This window comes from Vanacampus margaritifer, chromosome 2 (genome assembly GCF_051991255.1).
Source record: "Vanacampus margaritifer isolate UIUO_Vmar chromosome 2, RoL_Vmar_1.0, whole genome shotgun sequence".
Lineage (NCBI taxonomy): Eukaryota > Metazoa > Chordata > Actinopteri > Syngnathiformes > Syngnathidae > Vanacampus > Vanacampus margaritifer.
Genome location: NC_135433.1, coordinates 24,028,062 through 24,049,426, shown reverse-complemented (window position 1 = coordinate 24,049,426; position 21,365 = coordinate 24,028,062). Strand labels below are relative to the sequence as shown.

General features: G+C 42.9%; 1 protein-coding gene across 6 annotated transcripts; it reads left to right on the top strand.

The window, feature by feature from the left end:
- The first annotated feature begins 25 nt into the window (after positions 1–25).
- On the top strand, positions 26–21,362 carry LOC144043571 (rho GTPase-activating protein 27-like). 6 transcript variants are annotated; one of them, XM_077557348.1, is made up of 22 exons: positions 342–507; positions 6,065–6,175; positions 8,336–8,454; positions 9,082–9,974; positions 11,608–11,742; positions 12,118–12,270; positions 12,995–13,147; positions 13,267–13,332; positions 14,370–14,483; positions 14,565–14,639; positions 14,780–14,839; positions 16,039–16,106; positions 16,187–16,274; positions 16,442–16,543; positions 16,619–16,717; positions 16,791–16,863; positions 16,978–17,097; positions 17,189–17,287; positions 17,372–17,449; positions 19,660–19,794; positions 19,903–20,008; positions 20,082–21,362. In XM_077557348.1, exons 3-22 carry the CDS (start codon positions 8,424–8,426, stop codon positions 20,257–20,259), a joined length of 2,826 nt encoding a protein of 941 aa, XP_077413474.1. In that variant the 5' UTR covers positions 342–507; positions 6,065–6,175; positions 8,336–8,423; the 3' UTR covers positions 20,260–21,362. The 6 variants fall into 6 exon arrangements, with proteins under 6 accessions (XP_077413476.1, XP_077413478.1, XP_077413473.1 ...); XM_077557350.1 differs by lacking the exons at positions 342–507; positions 6,065–6,175 and adding an exon at positions 26–268; XM_077557352.1 differs by lacking the exon at positions 6,065–6,175 and having other exon boundaries at positions 341–507; positions 16,981–17,097.
- The last annotated feature ends 3 nt before the right edge of the window (positions 21,363–21,365 follow it).

Sequence of the window (21,365 nt, the reverse complement as noted above, 5' to 3'; positions counted from 1 at the left end):
AGTCAACCCTCGCGAAGGAGGCGGGTTCGGGGTGTGGTATATGGAATGAATGACAACTAGTCGTGAATGGATGCTGAACGGAAATCTTAATGAATGAAATGTTTTCTTTTGTTTTTAATCTTGTTGCATTCTCTTCTCAGGTTTTGATTGTCGGCGATGAGGTCATGTGATGACAAAAACTGTGCTGCCGCTGCGCGAGCAACTACCTGTCGCCAGATGGCGCCGTGGGGACGTCACAAGTGGAGCAGGAAGCAGGAAATTCTCAGTGGTGGGTGAGCGGGATCTGTACGGGGGAGGGATGTGGGAGGGACGAATGTGCCGGGGGGGGGGCAAGCCGGGACAAGCAGGTCTCGGAGGTGGGCGGGCCAAAGACAGGGGAACCTGTTCCATGATTTTTACACACACGCAGACACACACACACATACACACGTTCACAAGAAATACACAACAACTACACGCGAAGGACACACTACCGTCATGACTGTTGTGCTTCTCCTAAGACTCGAGGTAAGGCTAACTACTTTTTACCACACTTGCATATATCTACACACACATACATCCGTGGAGCTAGTCGTGTATTTTGTCGAGCTCGAGTGTGTCGTGGTAGTAGTAGATTTAGTTGTAGAGTTGTGTATGTAGTTTCGTTTCTGTTGTCTAAAGTTGTTCGGCAAAGAAACAAAGACTGGAAGAACGCAAGTCGTGTATGTTTTTTTTGTTAGCTTGTTAGGGTTGAGCTCCTGCCTGCCTGCGTGCGCGGGTGCGTGCGCGCGCGAGTGTGTGGTTGGAATGTGCGGTGTGGTTGGGTGTGTTAGCTTGCATATGCACGTCAACCGAAAAAAGAAGCAAGTACTCAAAGTACTCAACTTATTCTCCTAACTTGCCGTCAAGTACCAAGCAGAGTATTTGTAGTAATAGTACCATCAGTTTAGTAATATTCTAGTTGTATGGCGTTAGTAAGTTAGTAACATTCGTAGGAGCCTATTATATTGAATTAGCCTTAGTTTTAATAGTATGTATTACAACATTATTTTAATAGTGTAGAACTCATATTTGTATATAATTGTTATATAGTGCTATGTACTAATGATGATAGCTCTTAGTGCTATATCGGTGTCATTTCCATAGTAATAGTGCATTAGTATATTTTATACTAGTGTCATAGTGTAAGTAGCAGTTGCGGTTGTAACAGTATAGTAGTATCATTGTGGCATTATATTGTTGTACTATGATAGCCATAGTAGTATAATAGAAGCTGTATTAGTAGTAGTATTGTAGCCGTATTAGTAATAGTATCAAAGCAGTAATAGTAGTGGAAGTATTGAAGAAGATGTATTTGTACTTTTGTATTAGTATCATACCAGTGGTAGCACTAGTTAGGGGTGTGCCAAAAAATCGATTCTCATTAGAATTGCGATTCTCATTTAGTTCGATTCAGAATTTAAATGTCCCCAAATCAATTTTATTTCAATTATTTTATACTGTCTTGCCTTTGTCTGTGTGTGCCTTTATTTGGAGCGCTGTTCATGTTGTACCCGATTTGGCCACTTAGGGGCAGTGTGGTTCCACGCGGTCAATACACTGTAAAGTTGTAGCCGCATTCGAGAGTAGAAGGAAAAAGTCACGATCAAGTTAGTCCAATAAAAGTTTTTTTGCAGTGTGGAGCCGTTGTTTTGAGTGATAAAAGTGGCGCAAGTAGCGCGCTAATTAGCATTAGCGAGTCAGACTGGAGTAGATCCTTGCAATTCCTTGCACATCTATAGATTGAAGCAACAATCGTTGTCAATCAAATCATTTTGAATCAAAAATCGTTCTTAATGGGAAATCGATTCTGAATCGAACCGCAGGCCCAAAAATCGGAATCGAATCGCGAGACATTCATAGAATCCAACCCCTAGTACTAGTAGTATTATAGTAGTGGCTGTATTAGAAGCAGTGTTAGTAATAGTGTGACAGCTGTAGACTGAGAGGTGCAGCAATACTGATAGCAGTACTTGCTCGTTCTTGGGGGGGAAAAAAGCTCTGATACTTTGGCGCCGATACTACTCGACTAGCCTGACCTTTCACTTCCGTGTATGTGTGAGCCGTGTGGAGATACGTGACGAGAAGCACGATTCTTTTCTATATTCTCCATTTGCATTGTGTCCCCTTAATGTTCAGAATGATATAGCAAATGACTGAAATGCCTTCCGTCACAGGCGACATTGAAGTGGAATGTTCAACAAGAGTTAAGACAAAAAGAACTGCAGTGGGGCCTTGAGATACAAGTTTAATTTCTTCCATGATCAGTGACCATGCTTGTATCTCAAAAAATTCTCATATCCCGAATGATCTTCCCCTATTTATCCATCCATCCATTTTCTTGACCGCTTTTCCTCACAAGGGTCGCTGGAGCCTATCCTAGCTGGCTTCGGGCAGTAGGCGGGGTACACCCTGAACTGGTTGCCAGGCAATCGCAGGGCACACAGAGACGAACAACCATCCACACTCACAATCACACCTGTGGACAATTTGGAGTGTTCAATTAACCTGCCATGCATGTCTTTGGAGGAAACCGGAGTACCCGGAGAAAACCCACGCAAGCACGGGGAGAACATGCAAACTCCACCTAGGAAGGCCGAAACCCGGACTCGATCCCAGGTCCTCTGCACTTCCCCCATTCAAATGAATGGAAATGCAATGAATCCAAAGCAGCTACCCCGAAAAAACATGTTTTTATTTTAAAACATGCATATAAAAATTGCACAGAACAGTTTTGATAGGTGTTAAAACATTTGTTGCCCCTGGAAAACATAACTATACCTAATGTTTTGTCTAGACTTTACACAGATCCGATCAGTTGGATCAGCAGATATTTTGCATTTTATGCAAAATCAGTGATCGGTTGTAATGTTATAATTTGACGATTGATCAGTGATGTCATTGATCGGATCTGCAAGATAACAGATTACAGCAAACATAACCCCATTCCCTCCATGGACGTTCTTTCAGTGCTGCCATCATTAATAATCCAATGATTCTCATTGTGTACAGTTGTATTAACAAAAAACAATATTTTAAAATGTATAAAAATGGATGGATATATTTTGAGGGGCGGGTGTCAACAATTAAGTGCAAATTTTGGCTATTTGTGGGCTAGTTTGGTCCCAATCCCACTACGAAAATCGGGGGTTGACGGTACAAAGAAATAGACAAGTTGTTAAATAGATTGCATTAGAGCTATCAAAATTAATCAATTAATCAACTTTATGTAATTTTAATAACTGAGTAATCGTTTGGAGCCATTTTTTATTTAAAATTGTCCAAATCCTCTGATTTCAGCATATCAGCAGTAACTGTTCACTGATTTCTGTAGTCCTTGATGAAAGAAGACTGATTATCTTCTGTGTAAAATCAAAATAAGACATTTGCAAACATCTGTTTTTACGTTGGAAAATAATGACTAAACTTTTAATTAGGGGTGTGAATTGCCTAGTACCTGGCGATTCGATTCATATCACGATTTATAGGTCACGATTCGATTCGATACCGATTAATCCCGTTGCAAATCTATGAATTGATTATTGCGATTTTTTTAAAAACTCAAATTTAGAAAATACTCAGCCGTAAACTTGTACATGTACACTGTAAGATTTGTACGAAAATGTATTTATTTATCTGAAACTTTATTTAATAAACAATCCGTTTCATGTTTGAACAGCATTAAAAAATAAAATATCAAGGCTTAATGTTCCATTAATATAACATTCTTCCATGCTTAACGTGTAAACCCTAACCCTAAGTAGGACGTTTTGTTGAATATTCCCATAAAAAATTGATGTTTAAAAATCGATTCGGCCGCATATCGAATTGATTCGAGAATTGCGCGCTGTAATATCGCGATATATTGCCGAATCGATTCTTTTTTTTTTTTACATCAATCCTCCCTTTTTCTTAAATCACTATATGAATATGAAGTACGAAATAACTACCAATCACTGGTTAATAAACATTAATCAGGGAAAAATGCTTTTGTAATAAACTTTAATGCAAAATTAAAATGAATAGAATTAGTTGATTAATCGATTGAATAATTGATAGATTAATCGATTCTAAAAATATTCAATAGTAACAGCACTAGATTGGATAGATTGGCTCATCTTCTGATCGAGGATCGTTTATCTTTTCTTTTTCTTTTTTTAAACTTGCTGATCGGCTCCAAAATCCTGATAGTGTAAACGTAAAGCCTAGTTTTTTCTTTCCTTGCTCTTCCTTTTTAGACTGCCAAAGCATCTTATTGGCGCAATAGCACCAGGAGCTAGTCTTTCCGCTGTTAGGAAACCAATGTGAACTGATGGTTACCGGATGTTGTGAATTTTGCGGTGCTGGTCTGAAGCGTCTAGTCAGTAAACTTAAGCAATGGCCAGTTCCTGCCATTAAGGATTGTGGGTAGCGTCCTTTTGCTAATGTTGGTCAGGACTAAAAGTGACTAAAAGCGGACATTCAGGTATCTTTCCCAAGAAGTTTTTGAATTCCAACAACTTACAAGCTTTCCTCCAAGTACTTTTGGGTTGTCTCACTCGGAAAAGAACGTTCCGAAGCAAAAAACGGAATCCGAAGATGCTCTTTAGGACGCTTTAGGGAAGCTCTTGAACTGCTTTCTGGTTGCTGCAGAGTGGTTTGTGAGTGAAGTTGAGGGTGTCTGCACGTCCATCCTGAGGAGCACGCTCACTGTCGCCTGGCAACCTACCATCCCGGCCTCGTGATGGACAGATGTGACGGCCAATCGGAGCGCAGTGTTCTGAGCATGCGATGACTGATGCTTTTCAAATGTCACATGACACATTTGTTATTGTCAGGATGGGGGAGCTTGAGGACCCAAATGCGGGAAGACAGGGCGAGGAGGCAGAGGTTCGATCAAAAAAAAAAGGGATTTAATTTCTATTCAAACAACAAGCGATCTTCCAAATTAGAAGATAAACCAAAACTAGAACCAAAACATGAGGGGAAAACGGGAAGCATGACACGAGGAAAGACAATGAACCGACACAGACAGAGGGGAGACAGCAGACTAAATACACAGACACTAACGACACAACAAGACACACCTGAGGCAAGACACAAGTGGCTGAGGGCACTGATTGGATCACACGAGGAAGGGCAGGATCACACTTAACAAGACAAGGAAGACACACAAGGAAAACAGAATCTAAGCATGACAGTTATAACCCCGCTCGTAAGCACACAGGCCAAAGGTTGTTAAGTTTCACATGACTTTGAGGGCTTGTCTGATTGGTCGACAAATCTTTCCTTTTACTTTGATAATTGACAGGGACTTTTATGTGTGTGTGTGTGTGCGCGCGTGTGTGCATGCATTTGTCCAGCCTGTGGGGAGGGTGTGGTCATGGGACACGCAAACACAGAAAAGGAAGGGAGTTCCAGAAAGCTTCATGACACACCTGTAACACACACACACGCACGCGCGCGCACACACACACACACACACACACACACACACACAGTGTTTGAGGTGTGTCGGACATCAAGACGTTGACTCAACAAAAGGATTTAATTGCTATTATTAACATGTATTTGTCGTCATGGAAACAGCATGACGTCTTCAATTATAATACATTCAAATACATTTATAAGTATATTAGGGATGCACAATAACTATCGAATAATAATGATCAATATCAACCCAATATTGGGAGAAAATGACATCACAGTTATTGGTTCGATTTCGATATTAAAAGCCGCCTCAAATATACAAATGTTGGTCTGGTTGCTGTGAGTTTAAGAGTCCGAGGTTCTGGAGGAGGTAATATGGCGCAGCTGCACGTGATTTCAGAAGTAAGAGTAATGGGGTATTGGGGTTTCCATTCAAATGTCTTGACATTTTTAAGCCAATGTAGCGAAAATGCCAAAATGAACATGCAACTTTTGGCCGTTTCCATTTGTCATTATTTGCACAAACTGAGAGGAGGAGGCCACGAGATGACATCATATGAGAGCATGTCTCTGCCACAAGATTGCTGATTTTATTGTGGTTAAAACCTTAGCGTCTCTTTGCTTTTTTTCCATCAAGAATGGCATTAAAGGTGTGTTTGGCCTTGTCCTCTGCTCGTTTCAAACCTGGATATGAAAGAAAGCGAGGAGCAGCCGTGACGTGACACGACGACCGGCGTTTTTTCCCTCGGTAAGGCAGAAAGCTCAGCAAGTTGCTTATTTTAAGAATTCAAGCAATATTAATGATTTTATTAATTCCATTTTTTGGGGACAACAAGTATGTACATGTGACGTAATAATCAGAACGTGCGATGCGTTATGCAGTCCTGTGACTGTCATTGTTAATTAGCAAAACCTGTTTCCATAGCCAAAATTCACGTTTCCCTTTTATCGCAAATGCAAATTTTACGCCTTCTTTTTCACATTTCTAGCACATTTCTTAATTTTCAATTCTTCAAATTAAAATAGGTGAATGGAAGCGCACCTATTGAGCCATTTGATAACGCGGGTTCTAGGCTGCACCCAATTGGGGGCTCTTCACTTTGTGTGGGATCTAGCACAATCAATCTGGGCCGGGGGGTCTCTGGGATGGCACCGCTTCCTGTGGACGTGGGCTGCCATCCCTCAGGGTGGATAAGCTTCCCCTGGGGGCCTTTCCTCACATGGTTTCTCTGTGCCCTACCATGTTTTTTGTTGTTTTTTGCATAGTTCTTAAGTTTTATGTGTGTGATGATCTTTGCGAGCGCATTGCACCGATCGCTGGGTCTCATTCACGTCGGCGGTCACCCGGTGATGCGGTGCCATGACCGTCGACAGGGGTGGGCGTGTCAATGAATTTTGAGCATCCGTCATTTGGCAATCGTCAAACGTCTGGACACCCTTACGTCATCGTCAATCCATCAATATTTCAAGCCAAATCATCAATCCGTCATCCGTGAGCAGTCGATGTTTCCGTCATTAGAGGTGGGCATCTGTCAATGTTCCGTCAATCCGTCACCAAAATGGCACATCCGTCATTGATGGCTTATTGACGGAAGGTCTGAGTCATGCCTTTCCTTTTCAACTGTACTTCTTTGTTGTTGTAGATTTTAATTGTGTGGGCATTGGAGTACAGTAAAAATTGATTTCTCTAGATTTTTCACCGCACTCTCAACATCCCGAGTAAGATAGCGGGACCTCTGTCAGTTGTTGAAAGGCTTTGCAGGCACCGTAGGCGGCAAAGGCAATGTAAACAATAGCGAGGCAGCTAAGCCAAGCTATGGCTAAGCTAATAGCTAGCAGAGGTGGGCATCAACCCGTCAATGATGGACTCCCATTTTGTTGACAATTGTCGAGAAACTTCAAAAAATTGACAGACTGATATTTTTAATTATTTGTTTTTATTTTGGTACTTGAAAATGTCTTGACATGGAAATGGGTCATGGTTGTCTGTCTGTGCTCTGCGACTGACTGGCGACCAGTCCATCACATAACAGCATGACATACTGCATTGCAAAGCCAAGTGAAGAAACGTTCATTCGACTTTTCAAGTTTGCTGAGAGTTGAAGCAGTCGTACTATTGTTTTGTGACAAAGACAGGAAGCATACACACACACACATACACACACACACACACACACACACACACACACACACACACACACACACACACACACACACACATTACTCTTTTTGCGTGTGTGTGTGAGCTGCAGTGCAAGCATCTAAAAGTGTGTCAGTCATTTTGCTGTGTCAAACAAGGGACAGACTTTGAACCCGGAGCTCTCTGCACTAACTCACTAAATCACATATAGAACACTCACACTGTGTGTGCATGCCAGATTTTTTGTGATGTCATTGAGGGATGGTGAGCGGTGGGCGGGGCTAAGGACTGACAGGAAGCAGACACTTCCCTCTGTAAATAAAACATGGCTGTGATGCACCTCCTACTATTGTCCTTTGTATGTGTATATGTATGTGTGTCTATGTGCGTATGCATGTGCGTGTGTGAAAAAACAATTTGCTCTTTATTTGGAGACAGAAATGACGTCATACATGGAAAGCATACATGTTGACTCGTGTTGACTGGCGTGCATGTTTTCACTCTTGTATGTTTGTTGTGTTGACTGTAATGTGTGTCTGTTGACTTTTGTGGGTGGACTGTGGCTGTCTGCATGTGTTTATGTGTGTTTGTATTGATTGGTGTGTGTGTGCGCGTGTGTCTTTTGTGTGGGGTGTGATTAAATTTTGTGTCTAGCGCGAGACATGTTATGACAGGACGAACGTGAGCACCGGCAACATTCCGCTGACAGCCATTTTGTGTGATGCTGCCACATTACAGGTGACGTTTGTACTTCCTGTTGTCTCCTAGAGAGCGGATGGTTGCCCTTGACCTTTCACCCCTCACCTGTGGAGTGGCCACCTGTCCGTCAAGCTGAGGGGCGGAGTCTGCTATCACCATGGCAACCACATCCACCTTGATGGGCAGAGGTCAGTGCGCTTCATTTTTTTCCACCTTTTTGGGTTAGCATTAGCATTAGCCAGCAGCAGAATTCACTTTTAGCAATCTTGTCAACTTGTTTAATAAGTTGTTCTCAAGTGTTTTGACACCAAGCAGCAACCAAAAAATGATTAACTCTCTAGCTACCACTATAATGACCAACAATAAAACAGGAACCTAGTAGGCTTAAGTGTTCATCTAAAATGAGACAGAAGTTTTATTCCTAAAAAAGTAATATTAAAAGGCCTTCATTCTCCCTCTGGTGTATTGCAACAACATCATGAGGCTTCCTCCAGTGGCATTAACGATCAAGACAGCTTGAGTGACATAAGAGAAACATCCTATACAGTAGCCAGCCCACATATAGCAAAAATCCTTCTATAATTGCCAATTTGATGCTAATTGCTAATTAATTATTTTGGTGGGCAAGTGAGCACGGCATAAAGTGGGTTAATGCCCTTGGAGGTGTCCCGTTATCAGGGAATAATGGAATTGAGGGAGGCAGCCATCCTCCGCAAATTTATTACAGATAAATATGGAAATTTGTATCTGAAAATAAAGCATGTCATTCCGAAACCACAAATGTTTAGAAACCCTGTGTTGTGTGTTTGTTGGAGGTGTGGGTCTGGTGCTGGTAGAGTTCCAGTACGAGTATGAGGGTCGCGACGGCTCCATCATCTCCATCAAGCCCAATGAGCGCTACGTCCTGCTGGCCAAGACCAACGCCCACTGGTGGCAGGTGCGGCGGGACCAAGCCTCCAAACCGTTTTACATCCCGGCCAAGTACGTCAAGGAGCTCCCGCCCGACGCGCCGTCCCTTCTGGATTTTGCCCACCCGCCTGCTCCCGAGGCGGCCCCGGTCCCCGCTCCGGCGGCGTCCCCAGTCCCCGTGCCAGTCCCCGTGCCGGTCCCCGTAACGATTCACGTTCCCATGGTTGTGGAGGAGCCCGGCGGGACCAGAAGCAAACCCAGCGACGAAGTGACCATCCGGCTCAAACCGGACACGTCTGGCGGATACCGCAAGACAGAGAACCGCATGTCCACATTCGGTGTCCCGCTGGACTTCCTGGACCTGCCGCCACCCCTTGCCGGGGCACCTCGCCCCTCCGGTGCCCCTTCGGATCCCGACAGCACGGACAAGACAGACGACGTAACGGTGAAAAACCTGCCTGAGGAGCATAGCGACAGCGCTGACTCAGCCGCTGCCCGACCCCACACGCTACCCATCCCCGTGGACACGCCCACCGTACCCGACGTGCACGCCCGCAAGGACGATCCGGACGCTCCCCCGCAGGATAATCAAGAGGAGGCAGTGGCTGAGCGGGAAGAAATAGAAGAGGAAGAGGAAGCAATCGAGGCCACGGAGGACAGCGAACAGGACAGTGATGGCCAGGAGGAGAATGAGGAACCAAAAGAGGAGGAAGAGTCCAATCACATTTACGAGTCCATCCAGGATCTCCAACTGGATGCTCTGATTGGACAGTTGAACCCGACTCCGCCCACCAAACAGGTAAACATCACCTGCCGTACCATGCGCGACTTTTCACGACTGCTTTTCATGATGTGCTCACCGTTTACAACAAGTTTGGCTGCCCTTCCAAATGGCCACTTTACAGCTGCAACAATTCGTCCATCAATCAACAATCCATCAATTTTCAAATTCATCAACAACTACTTTGATATTGATTGATCATTTAAGGACTTTAAGTTAAAATTGTCCAAATCCTCAGAATGATTATCTTTGTGTGTTGTTTTTTTTTGACATTTGAAAGTACTATCTGCTTTTACTTTGTAAATCACAATGTTAAACATTTTTGCAGAATTATGATTTAGTAACTGAATCATAATCAACAAAGCTTGTGCCTTTTACTGTTTTTCAGTAAAGCGATGGAACATAACAATACTCAAGTCTTGTGGAAGTCCAGCACTTCTCGTGACTTCATCTTCAACATTCGCAGAGTTTTAGGGGGAACTGAAAACTCCCGATTTGCTGTTTTCGTACCTAGGCCAAAGCTCTATCTGATATAAAAGCTTGGTGGCATTTTGTGGCTTCTTGGTGCCAAGAAACTATATTGCAATGAAAGGGGTAGCTTCAGACAGTCCACCAACTAGTGTTTTGCCGCCATCTGGGCACATCGATAGGCAATTATCTTGATCTTGATGTTGTCGGGATGTCATGTGGTAAGCGAGAGGAAGTTGATGGCTTCTTCTTCTGTCGCCATGACGATGGCTACGATGGCTGCTGGCTAACACGCGAAACCTGAGGAGGAAGTGTGAAATATTCATTAATCTGTGTGTGCGTATTTGTGCACGCAAGTGTGTGTGCCTGTCATAGTTATAGTTAAGGAAAACTAACAAAATAAACTAAAACTACAATTGAAAAACATTTGAAATAAAATAAAAACAAAGATGTTTTTATTTAAAAAAAAACAAAAACTAAGTGAGAGTACATCTTACGTTTCTCAAAATAATGAAAACTAAATTAACTATAGCTAAAATGTCCTTCGTTTTCGTCTTTGCCAATTAATATCATACGTGAGCTTTCGGGATTTTGTTAAATGTATTAATTTCGGTATTGCTGTACAACCGAACAGAAAAAGGAAGGTCAAACTGTCATTTGAAAATTGTAGTTTACTTTATTACACAATACTTACTTAGTGACTTTAAAAATATATATATCGCACTCAAAAAATTCTCCATATATTAAAAAAAATAAACTAATATTAAAACTAAATTAAGAAGAAAGATTTTCACCGAAAATTTAAACTAGCAAACCTGTTCTAAAAACTAATTAAAACTAGCTAAATTCAATAAACAAAGCTCAAAACAAATTAAAAACTAACTATAATGTAAAATCCAAAAGAATTTCTAACCCTGGTGGTGTCTACCTGCAATTGCTTGCGCGTCTTAGTTGTCGTTAAATGACTTCCTGATTGGCGGCACAGTGGTTGACTAGTTAGCACATTCGCCATTATGTCAATGTGTGCCTTGCGATTGGCTGGCGACCAGTTCAGCCTCTGGCCTAAAATCAGTGGGGATCGGCTCCAGCTCAGCCTGTAGCGACCAGTCAGGAAGAGAAGCGCTACAGAAAATGGATGGCTGGACTAACATTATGAATCTGTCGTATGTCTTGACACCCACAGGCCTGTGACTCCACCCCTGAGCCGCTGCAGCTGCCTGACCCTGCCCCCTCCACCACCGGCCACACCCCCTCCTCTTCAAGCACCTCCTCAGAAATAATAAGCCCCTCCCCCCTCAGCCCACCATACGGATGGCAGGTCAGTGCACGCAGATTTCGGATGTTGAAAAGAATCCGAATGCTGTTGAAAAGTTGGAAGGCAAAAGCTTTCGAATGTCGAGTAAATGCTTGAAGCTCATCGATGTTAAGGGTCAGTTTAGTTAGGAGATTGCAATTCCAGGATGCTCACATGTTATTCATTTTTGTTCTTGTAGCACAATACTTAGAATTTTCAGAAAGGTCTGTTTTTGAATGCAAACAACTCATACTTGAATATTTGGATAAGAATATTAACGTTTGATGTTATCAAGCACAACAATGTGAACGATCTCAGTTTATTTTTGAAGAGGAGGAAAACATCCACATAAGCGTGACAGGAAGTAGTTTGTTTTATTGTGAAAGGGCTCTGTTGCAGATTCACACGGACCAGGAAAGCGGGAAGGTGTTTTACTTCCACCCGCTGACGCGACAGACCACTTGGTCGGATCCGCGCTCGCCCTCACCGCACCCGTCGTCCCCCCTGGCCTTGTCCCCCGCCCCCTCCTCCTTGTCCCCAACACCCTCGCAGGTGAAAAACAAAACAAAACAAAACAAAAATAGCACACGCTTTACCTTGCATGATATCATTCAGCTTTCGGTCCCTGAACTAGTACATTCTTTACGTACTAGTACAACTCCGACAGTACTTTACTACTAATGTAGGCTACTACTCATAACTTTTTTTCACTACATGCGCGACTTTTGCTATACTAGTATGCAATTAAACCTTACTGTGCTGCAGTAGTAACAATGTGAGGCCAGTTTATTTGTAGTGGATTAAGTGTTGCTAGTAAGACCATTCTACTAGTGCGCTAAATCACTATTGCTATTACTAGCCATTTTACTTTCGACCAACATTAAAATACAATAGACAAATGAGGCCATTTTTAATTTTAAAAAGTATATTTAGTGTTATTGCGAATACAGTTTGGACATAAACAGTAAAAAAAACAAAAAAAAACATAAATGGGTATTCAATTAAAATGTACTGCAAGTTAAATTGAAAATCTTACCCAACTTGACATAAAAGGAAAATATAAACTGTTCAGAAAATGGATGGTTGGATTTTCTACTCAAAAATATAATACATCCGAATTGTGCATATGCAGTAATTTTTCATGTATCACAAGAGGGCACCAGTGTACCACTAATGGTACATGTAGCACATTTCGAGAATCAACAGGTTGTTACATGAAAGTAAAAAAACTAACAAAAAAAATGACTGGACTAAATGCTGAATGTTTTCCCTATAGCCTGACTGTGATATCTGGGAGCAGCTGATAGATCAAACCTCAGGGAGGCTCTACTACTACAACCCCGTCTCTGGCGCCACCTCCTGGAACGCGCCAACGCCGGCGGCCCTCACGACGACCGACGACGACGCTGTCGGGCCAGACGACGGCCCGGTATGAGCTCATTGGCACAGTTTGGAGGTCACGTATCATCTTACGCAACTCACTTTTTTATTGTTTGTGCGTGTGTGTGTGTGTGCGTGTGCGCGTGTGTGCATGGATTGAACCTGAAGCCTCCGCTGCCAGAAGAAGATTATCCTGTCGACGCACACAATGACAATGACACCGTCTTCACTACGGTAACTCCCACACGCACACACACAGATAGACATATACAGTCTCACGGTATTAACCAAACTATATATAAGAACCCCTATAGAGTGATTAGGGACTATTTGAATCAAATACAGTACATAATACATGTATGTATATACATTTGTACAAAATTAAATAGAATTGAAATAAACAATTTTGTCACACTTTCTCCTCCAATGCAGTGTGCTGCTCATATGTGGACATACAGAGATGGACATACTGTACAGAACAGTCCTCTCCAAAAGTATTAGAACGGCAAGGTCAATTCCTTTGTTTTTGCTGTATACGGAAGACAATCGAGTTTCTGACCAAAATATTGATTGATTGAAGACAAGAGTTGAGAATTCCAGCTTTTATTTCACGGTATTAGCATCTAGATGTGTTACACAACTCAGGACAGAGCACCTTCTGTTGGAAAAACTTGTAAATCGGGTCACTCATATCTGAAAGCACAACTGTATAAAATCTGAATCTAACGCTGTTGTAACTAAATATTGTGGTATCTAGTTTCAAATTTCTCGCAATGATGCCTTGCATGTGACGTAACAAACCCCGCCAGTGTAGTGTATTTTTCTGGCGCTTATGAAGTGGGCAGGTCCGTGAAATCAAACACTGCCCTCTGCTGGCAATTTTGTGTGGGTGAATCAGTGAGCTTCTTTTTTTCTTTCTTACATTTTTTAAATCCAATGTACATCCAGGTAACTTGAAAACAGTATTAGATATTTATTTGTATTTTTTTTTTTTACAAATATATCATAACCGAGACGTTTTGATATCATTGCATAGAGTTGAAAAGGATGATACAGCTGCGCTCACAACAATCTATGTCCCCCATATAAAACTAGCAGGGAATGACTCAATGACAACCCCAAACATAACTTTGAAACTGCATACCAGGAAAATAAAAGGGAACATTAACAAAATAAAAGAACTAAAAAAGATGAATGAGAAATCTGAAAAAAAAAGCATCCATTCAAAAACATAACATAATATTTTTTTTATTTTTGGTGGCCTTTCTCAGCCTGCTCGGCAGCATGTCATTCCCAGAGCGCACCTGGCGGTCCAAGATGGCACCTCGATAGCAAACGGAGCACCGGATCAGCGCTTGGCTTGGCGACACAGCGTGGCCGAGGATGTGAGTCGCAGCTGGCGACCAATCGTGTGTTGACTGTCACGTGCCTGGCGGCGAGCTGACAAAATTGCTTGTGTTCCCCAGACGTTTGCGCCGCGGCACTGGAGGAACACTGCCGACTTTGCGGAGTTCAGGAGAGACTCGCCCGAGAGTACGCAGGTATACACACACGAATACAGGCACACACACACACATAACGCCATTACATGCAGGCGCACAAAATAATTACCTGTGCGCACGCACATGCATCGAAGACTTACACACCAACCCGCGTGCTGATGATGTCATTGTGTGTCAAGCTCTGTGATAGGCTAATTCTGAGGAGGAATCTGTCCAATCGCAGCACAAGCTCCCAGCAGGTACACACAGGTCCTGCAATATGATTGGCCGCTGACATCTGTAGCGTTCTTGTGCCTCCATTTGTTTGCGGTTGCTATGGGAACCCATTGGACTCACGCTCAACTAACCCGTCGGGTTGCGGGCGCCCCCTGGTGGTGGTCGGCTGTGTGCAGGGATCCGGGATACGATACGATACGATATGATATACTTTTATTTTCCCCGTGGGGAACTTTTTTCTGGACTCCTTTTTCCTGGATTTACATATGAATGGACTGACAATGCTGCTTGCTCGCTTTTGGGAGAAGGGAAGCCACTGGCGGCCATCTTACGTTGCCATTTACAAAGGCGTAGTTAGGCTAACTTGAATACATTGATATCGCTTTACATTATTCACATTAATCACATTATTTTCTGCCATTATGGTGCAAATTCCCCTGTGTATGGCATATAGATGTACCAATAAATCTGGGAGAAGCATTACGTACATTGCATTCCTAAGAAGAATATTTTTTTGTTCTCTTATAAGGTATATCTCTGAGTGCTACTCAAAGATTTGTCTACATCATGTTGTCAGAGCCAGGGCTGGACTGATACAAAACAATCAGCCCTGGCATTTTGACTTAGGCTTGGCCCAGCCCGGCCCGACTCCTGAACACACCTGGCTACCACGTAGCTCTGCCACTGATGTTGATTGGTTCAGTTTGCTATCTATATTGCAAGTGGATTAATGGGTTGCTCCCTCTAAATTGTGGGCTGGTCTGCTGGAGTGAAATTAAGGAAAATGAATATTAAGTAGCACTGCATCTGCCCCAAAAGATGCTGGTCCACCGGGCATCTGCCCTGTATGCCAGATGGCCAGTCCAGCCCTGGGCAGGGCCATCAACAATCAAGTGAACGTAAAGACTATCAGGATCAAAATTTGCTGCGAACCGGTAACCTTTGTGAGTCACAATTCACAATATTGATGCAGGCAATGAAGTTGCTCTTTGCGAGGCTCTCATGACTCCATACAAGGATTAGTGTAAAACATGCACTGATAACAGTGTTTTCTGTGAAAAACAAAAAACAAAAGTTGTCATTAAAAGTGGCAACGTAAGATGGCTGCCCTCTGGCTTCAGCCGTGAGTGTCCTATTGACAATCCAGTCATATATAAGTCCTATAAGTCCGTGCTAGGGATCGGATGCTAGGGATCATGTGACTTCCTGTCTGTGCGTGCAGGGACACCTGCTAGAGAAAGCAGGAATCATCAACAAGACCAAAGTAATCGATAACGGCAAAAAGATCCGGTGAGCCATTTTCTTGTTGTTTCTTCTTGTTGTTTATTTTTCTTTTTGTCATATTTGTTGTCCCATCGTCATGCCAACAGGAAGAACTGGAGTCAATCATGGACTGTCCTGCATGGTGGCATCCTCACCTTCCACCGGGACCCCAAGTCTGCTCCTAGCAGCAACATGGTGGCTCACCTTTAACCTTTCACCTTAACGACCAAAGCGCTCCAGGCACACTCACTTGACTCTCGACTCATCATGTCTTGTCTCATCTCCTCTTGTCTTGGGTGTCGTCTTGTCTTGTTTTGTCTCGTCTCGTCCTGTTTCTCGTGTTGTGTCTCCCCTCGTCTCAGTCCAAGGCCTCGCAGATTGTTCCGGAATACACAGTGGAGTTGAGAGGAGCTTCGGTGTGCTGGGCCCCCAAGGACAAGTCGTCCAAGAAGAATGTGCTGGAGGTCAGCCTGGTTACCATGGTTACGCACCAGGAATATTACTGCCGTGTTGATATGTTTGTGTGTGTGTGTGTGTAGCTGAAGACTCGTCAAGGTTGCGAATACCTGATGCAGTACGACACAGAGAGCATCATCACGGATTGGTTCAAAGTCATACAAGATACAACCCGACAGCTGGTAAGGCAAAACACGCGTGCGCGCATGCGCACACAAACACACACAATCATAAGCGTGGAGGCGTGTCTTCCAGGAACAGGAACACGTGTCTGACGATGATGACGATGCTGCCTCGGACAAAGAGGACAGAGACAGGAAGCGGTCGAGTGAGTGCTTTCATCCCGAAACACGCCCCCTCAGACCAGGCCGCGCCCTTTTTGTGATGACTTCCTGTGTGCTTTTTGCAATTTCACCTCACTAAAGATGTTGTCATGCTTTAGCAGGCAACAGAAGTTTGTCGGGCGCCGACACGGAGCAGACGCGAGTTCGCACCAAACTTCGACGCTTCCTCCAGAGGAGGCCCACGCTGCAGAGCGTCAAGGAGAAGGGATACATACGAGGTAAGCGCCGCGGCCGCTTGTGCCGTGATCGCACGCGACGTGACGGCGCGTCAGAACCTTACGTAACGTGGCGGCGTGTTGTTGTGTTCAGACAGCGTGTTCGGCTGCCATCTGGACACGCTCTGTCACAGGGAAAACGCTACCATTCCAAAATTTGTGGAGAAGTGCATCAGAGCTGTGGAGAGGAGAGGTAACGCACACACACAGGTTACCAGGTCGGCACCTTTTTGTGTTGTTCCATAAATGAGGTTTGCGTATGCGTGCGTGTGTTCAGGTCTTGATGTGGATGGCATCTACCGTGTGAGCGGAAACTTGGCCGTCATCCAGAAGCTGCGACACAAAGCTGATCACGGTATCCAACGCATCTCCCCAAACATTCACTCATCCCCAATCACGAGATGCATACTTACCTACTTTAACCATAACCTTGTTGGAGGTACTAATTCCTATGCGCATTTACAGAACTTTTCTTTATTGGGAAAAAAATTAACAGGGAGAGTAACCTTTTCATTGAATCTGGCTCTCTGGGCCCTAGAATTGAGAACGTGTTGTGTTCTTGTATTGCCAACCTCCCTGCAGCTTAAGGAAGTGTTCTTTTAGTTGTGCTCGATAGCAAGTTGCGCTTGCGTCTTCTGTACTTTCGGCTTTTATTGGTTGCTATGTGCATTTATCAATTGTGAATTCGAGGTGAAGAATCTCGGCAAGTTAGCGAGTTCCCCGACCTTGCTAGCTGCGCTAGGATCTTACAACTTAAACCAACAACATTGTTGATTCATCACTTATTTCCGTACACTTTAACAACAATTTCAACTTTTGGGCTGCTGGGAAAGGAAAATAAGAGACCAAGAGGGTATTTTGGAGAGATCTCCAAATCGAACATGTTAACCACCAGATCTATTTTTAGCCAGAGCTTGCCACGGCTAGCGACTCACATATATCGCATTATGGCAAAAGCTTTTTTACCATCTTATAATGACACTTACCTTAATCAAAATGGTCAGAACACACTTTGGTCGACTTTGTCGGTTGGAAATCCTTTCGATGTCTCTTTGCAATTCCGGACACCTCTTTGTCCGTTCCTATTCGACATTCCATGGACCCGTGAACGGCATACAGTACAATGTGGGGCAAATGACGTTGTGTGAATGTTATTTAGGAGCTTCGTTTCACATATTTGTTCGCCCTATTTTTGGTCAGTAGGTGGGGGTCGGTGACCTCATGTGAATAGTGAATATTATGTATATTTACATATAGAGCACTTTAAAACAACCGCAGCTGTTTTCTTAAAGGAATACAGTGTTCCTTCGTTTTCCACTGGGGTTAGGTTCCAAAAAATACCCGCAATAAATGAAATCAAAGTAGTTAGCTTTATGTTTTACATTTATTATAAATGTTTTAAGGCTCTAAAACCCCTCACCGCACAGTTTATACGCTTTTCATTGAGGCATTTACATTTCCTCACATGTCTCTCGTTTAAACATTCTCAATGTTCAAACATTCATAAATTTTATAAACATTTAAATTAATATAAAAAAATGCATGCAAAACTGCACTAAAAAAAAATGCAAAACAGCGAGGCCGCGAAAAGTGAACCGCGTTATAGCAAGGGAACACTGTACTTGACTCATTTGGCCATTTTCAGCAATAAAAAAGTAAATATTTTGTCTAGAATTAATTTGATAACTTCAGAATTTTTCATGTTCAACACTTGCTGTCAACTGAAAATGACATCACAGGTGCTCAGAGCTCAGCTGACAACAACCACGACTCACCTGTTTTCTGGATTTGGTCATGTGACGCCCTGAGCATGTGATGTCATTTTCAGTCGACAGCAAGTTATCAGATTGATTATAGACAAAATATTATCTTCTTACTGCTGAAAATGGCTAAATGAGTTAAGTATCCCGTTAAGATGGAAACCAGGGGCAGCAGATACAATGGAAACAGCAGAGGCCTCAGAATTGAACCCTGTGGTACACCATACATTCCGTTATACAGGGTTTTCATAAAGTCTGGGAACATGGTAAAAAACACATATTTCTTAAAACAATTCAATTGTAATGTTGATAAATAATATTTTCCACATGATTCCCATAATTTTCTTTTTTTGTAATCAAGTTTTTATTGGGGGGCAGGGGGGGCGGTTACAACAAAAGAATGAACAGGAAAAACAAAACATTTAAATCACATTCCATATGTGAAAAACATCTGTTTTCTTAATATAAAACAAATAGTGAATGATTCCCATCGGTTTCAATGCATAAATTGATGCGCTTCAAAGATTAGAACATTACAGATTTAAACCACATTAGAGAACACATTAAAAGTCAATGTGCAAAAATCGACGGCAACGCAGACCTATTCCATCGAGTTCACCTAAATTTTGCAAAGCACATGGTGGAAATCGTGTTGAAAATACTATTTAGCAACATTGCAATTGAATAAAAGTGTTTTGTTTTAAGATTTAACCCTGTACATGGGAATTCATATTACAGATATTCTCCGACCACTTTCTTTTTTTTTGCTCAGACATAGTTTGAATTTATTAGCATTTACTTTCAGAGGAGCTTCTGGATGTGGAGGACGGCCAGTGGGAGGACATCCACGTGTTGACGGGAGCCCTCAAGCTGTTCCTGCGCGAGCTTCCCGAACCCCTCTTCCCCTTCAGCTTCTTCGACAAGTTCATCGCCGCCATCCGTCAGTCTGACATTCGCTCGCACGCACGCACGCACTACAGCGTGGCTGCTTAAATGTTACATTTCATGCATGACTCATCACTGAGGCGTCCGCATTTTTGTCCCACAGAAGTTCCTGACTACAACCTGCGCGTGTCCTACATGAAGGACTTGGTGCGCTCACTGCCGCTCCCCAACCACGACACCATGGAGCTGCTTTTCAGGCACCTCCGCAAGTGCGTGCGCCTGCGTCCGTTCCCGCCAACTTGAAGGACTCCCTAACGTTTGGCTGTCCTTCTCTGCACGCAGGGTTGTGGAGCACAAAGACGCCAACCGTATGTCGGTCCAGAGCGTGGCCATCGTCTTTGGGCCCACGCTGCTGCGCCCGCAGACCGAGTCGGCCAACATGACCATCCACATGATCTTCCAGAGCCAGATTGTGGAGCTCATGCTAAACGAGTTCCACACTATCTTCGTGCATAGGTAGCGTGCGCACGCATCACTGCGCACGTGGAACCTTTCACAACTAAGATCTGAGACGTGGATTCCAAAGGAGATGCGGATCTGTCCAGAAGATAAATCGACACCAATGCCACCGGGGGGTGCTTTGTACACGAACGTATTGCTGCCACACCAGGAAAAAATAATAAAAAAACACGAGTTGAGCATCACTTTATATAAGGTGATAAACGTTATACTAACATGATCAATTAAATTTTCTTTTAAAGTTCATGTTTAAATATTATAATTTATCACATTATAACTTGAAAAGACTTCTGCTTTTGTCAAAACAAAAAGTAATTCCTTCCATTTCAGGTAACTGGCATAATCCTTTGTAGGTATGTTTGTCTTCTTTAAACCTTAAATCTTTTGAAACACTTGGCATTATTTTCTTTAAAATAGTATTTTGCAAGGGCAGCCCAGTTATGTAGCTAGTAGTTTTGATTTATAAGACACAAAACGGACTCCGCCAGGGACCTGAGCCAGGAATTGCTTCATGTTTGTAATATTGAAATTCTATTTCTGATGTGGCAGTAATACGCTTACGTAGTTTTGTGCTTCAGCCAGAAGAACACCTTGGATGAGTCACCACTTCCTTACACATGTTTCACTGACGTTCTCAGAAAGAAAAGCCGAAAGAGAAAACAGTAGGAAGACTTCTGCGGAGTTACGAAAGACAAATGATGACATCATTATTGACACGAGCTGCTCAGATGATGTCAGACAATATGATCAATAGCAAGAATTTGATGAACAGATATTGTGAAATCTTCAGATGACTTTCTGTGCTAAAATATGGAGTTACATTTTAAAGGAGTCTTCACACGACGAAAGAAGAAAAATCTCAAAAGTCATCAACATTCAAATATTTCTACTTAGACACATGGACAAACTGTACAGCAGAGATGATCATGTTTTAAAATTATTTCACTGTCAAAAGAGCTACATTAACTTTGTTTTGGTGTTGTAACATTATGAAAAATATTTTGTGCAAGTTTAAAATATGGATGGATGGAGGTTTCAGACATGCACACAAATTTATTGTATGATCGTAAATTAAATGACTCAAGGCACTCTTTTAAAAATTGACGT

Excerpts from the sequence above, each read along its gene's own strand:
- LOC144043571 (XM_077557350.1), top strand. The coding sequence starts at position 8,424 with ATGGCAACCACATCCACCTTGATGGGCAGAG. Across the intron at positions 8,455-9,081 it reads ATCCACCTTGATGGGCAGAG|GTGTGGGTCTGGTGCTGGTA; the intron begins GTCAGTGCGCTT and ends TGTTTGTTGGAG. Across the intron at positions 13,148-13,266 it reads TCGGGCCAGACGACGGCCCG|CCTCCGCTGCCAGAAGAAGA; the intron begins GTATGAGCTCAT and ends TTGAACCTGAAG.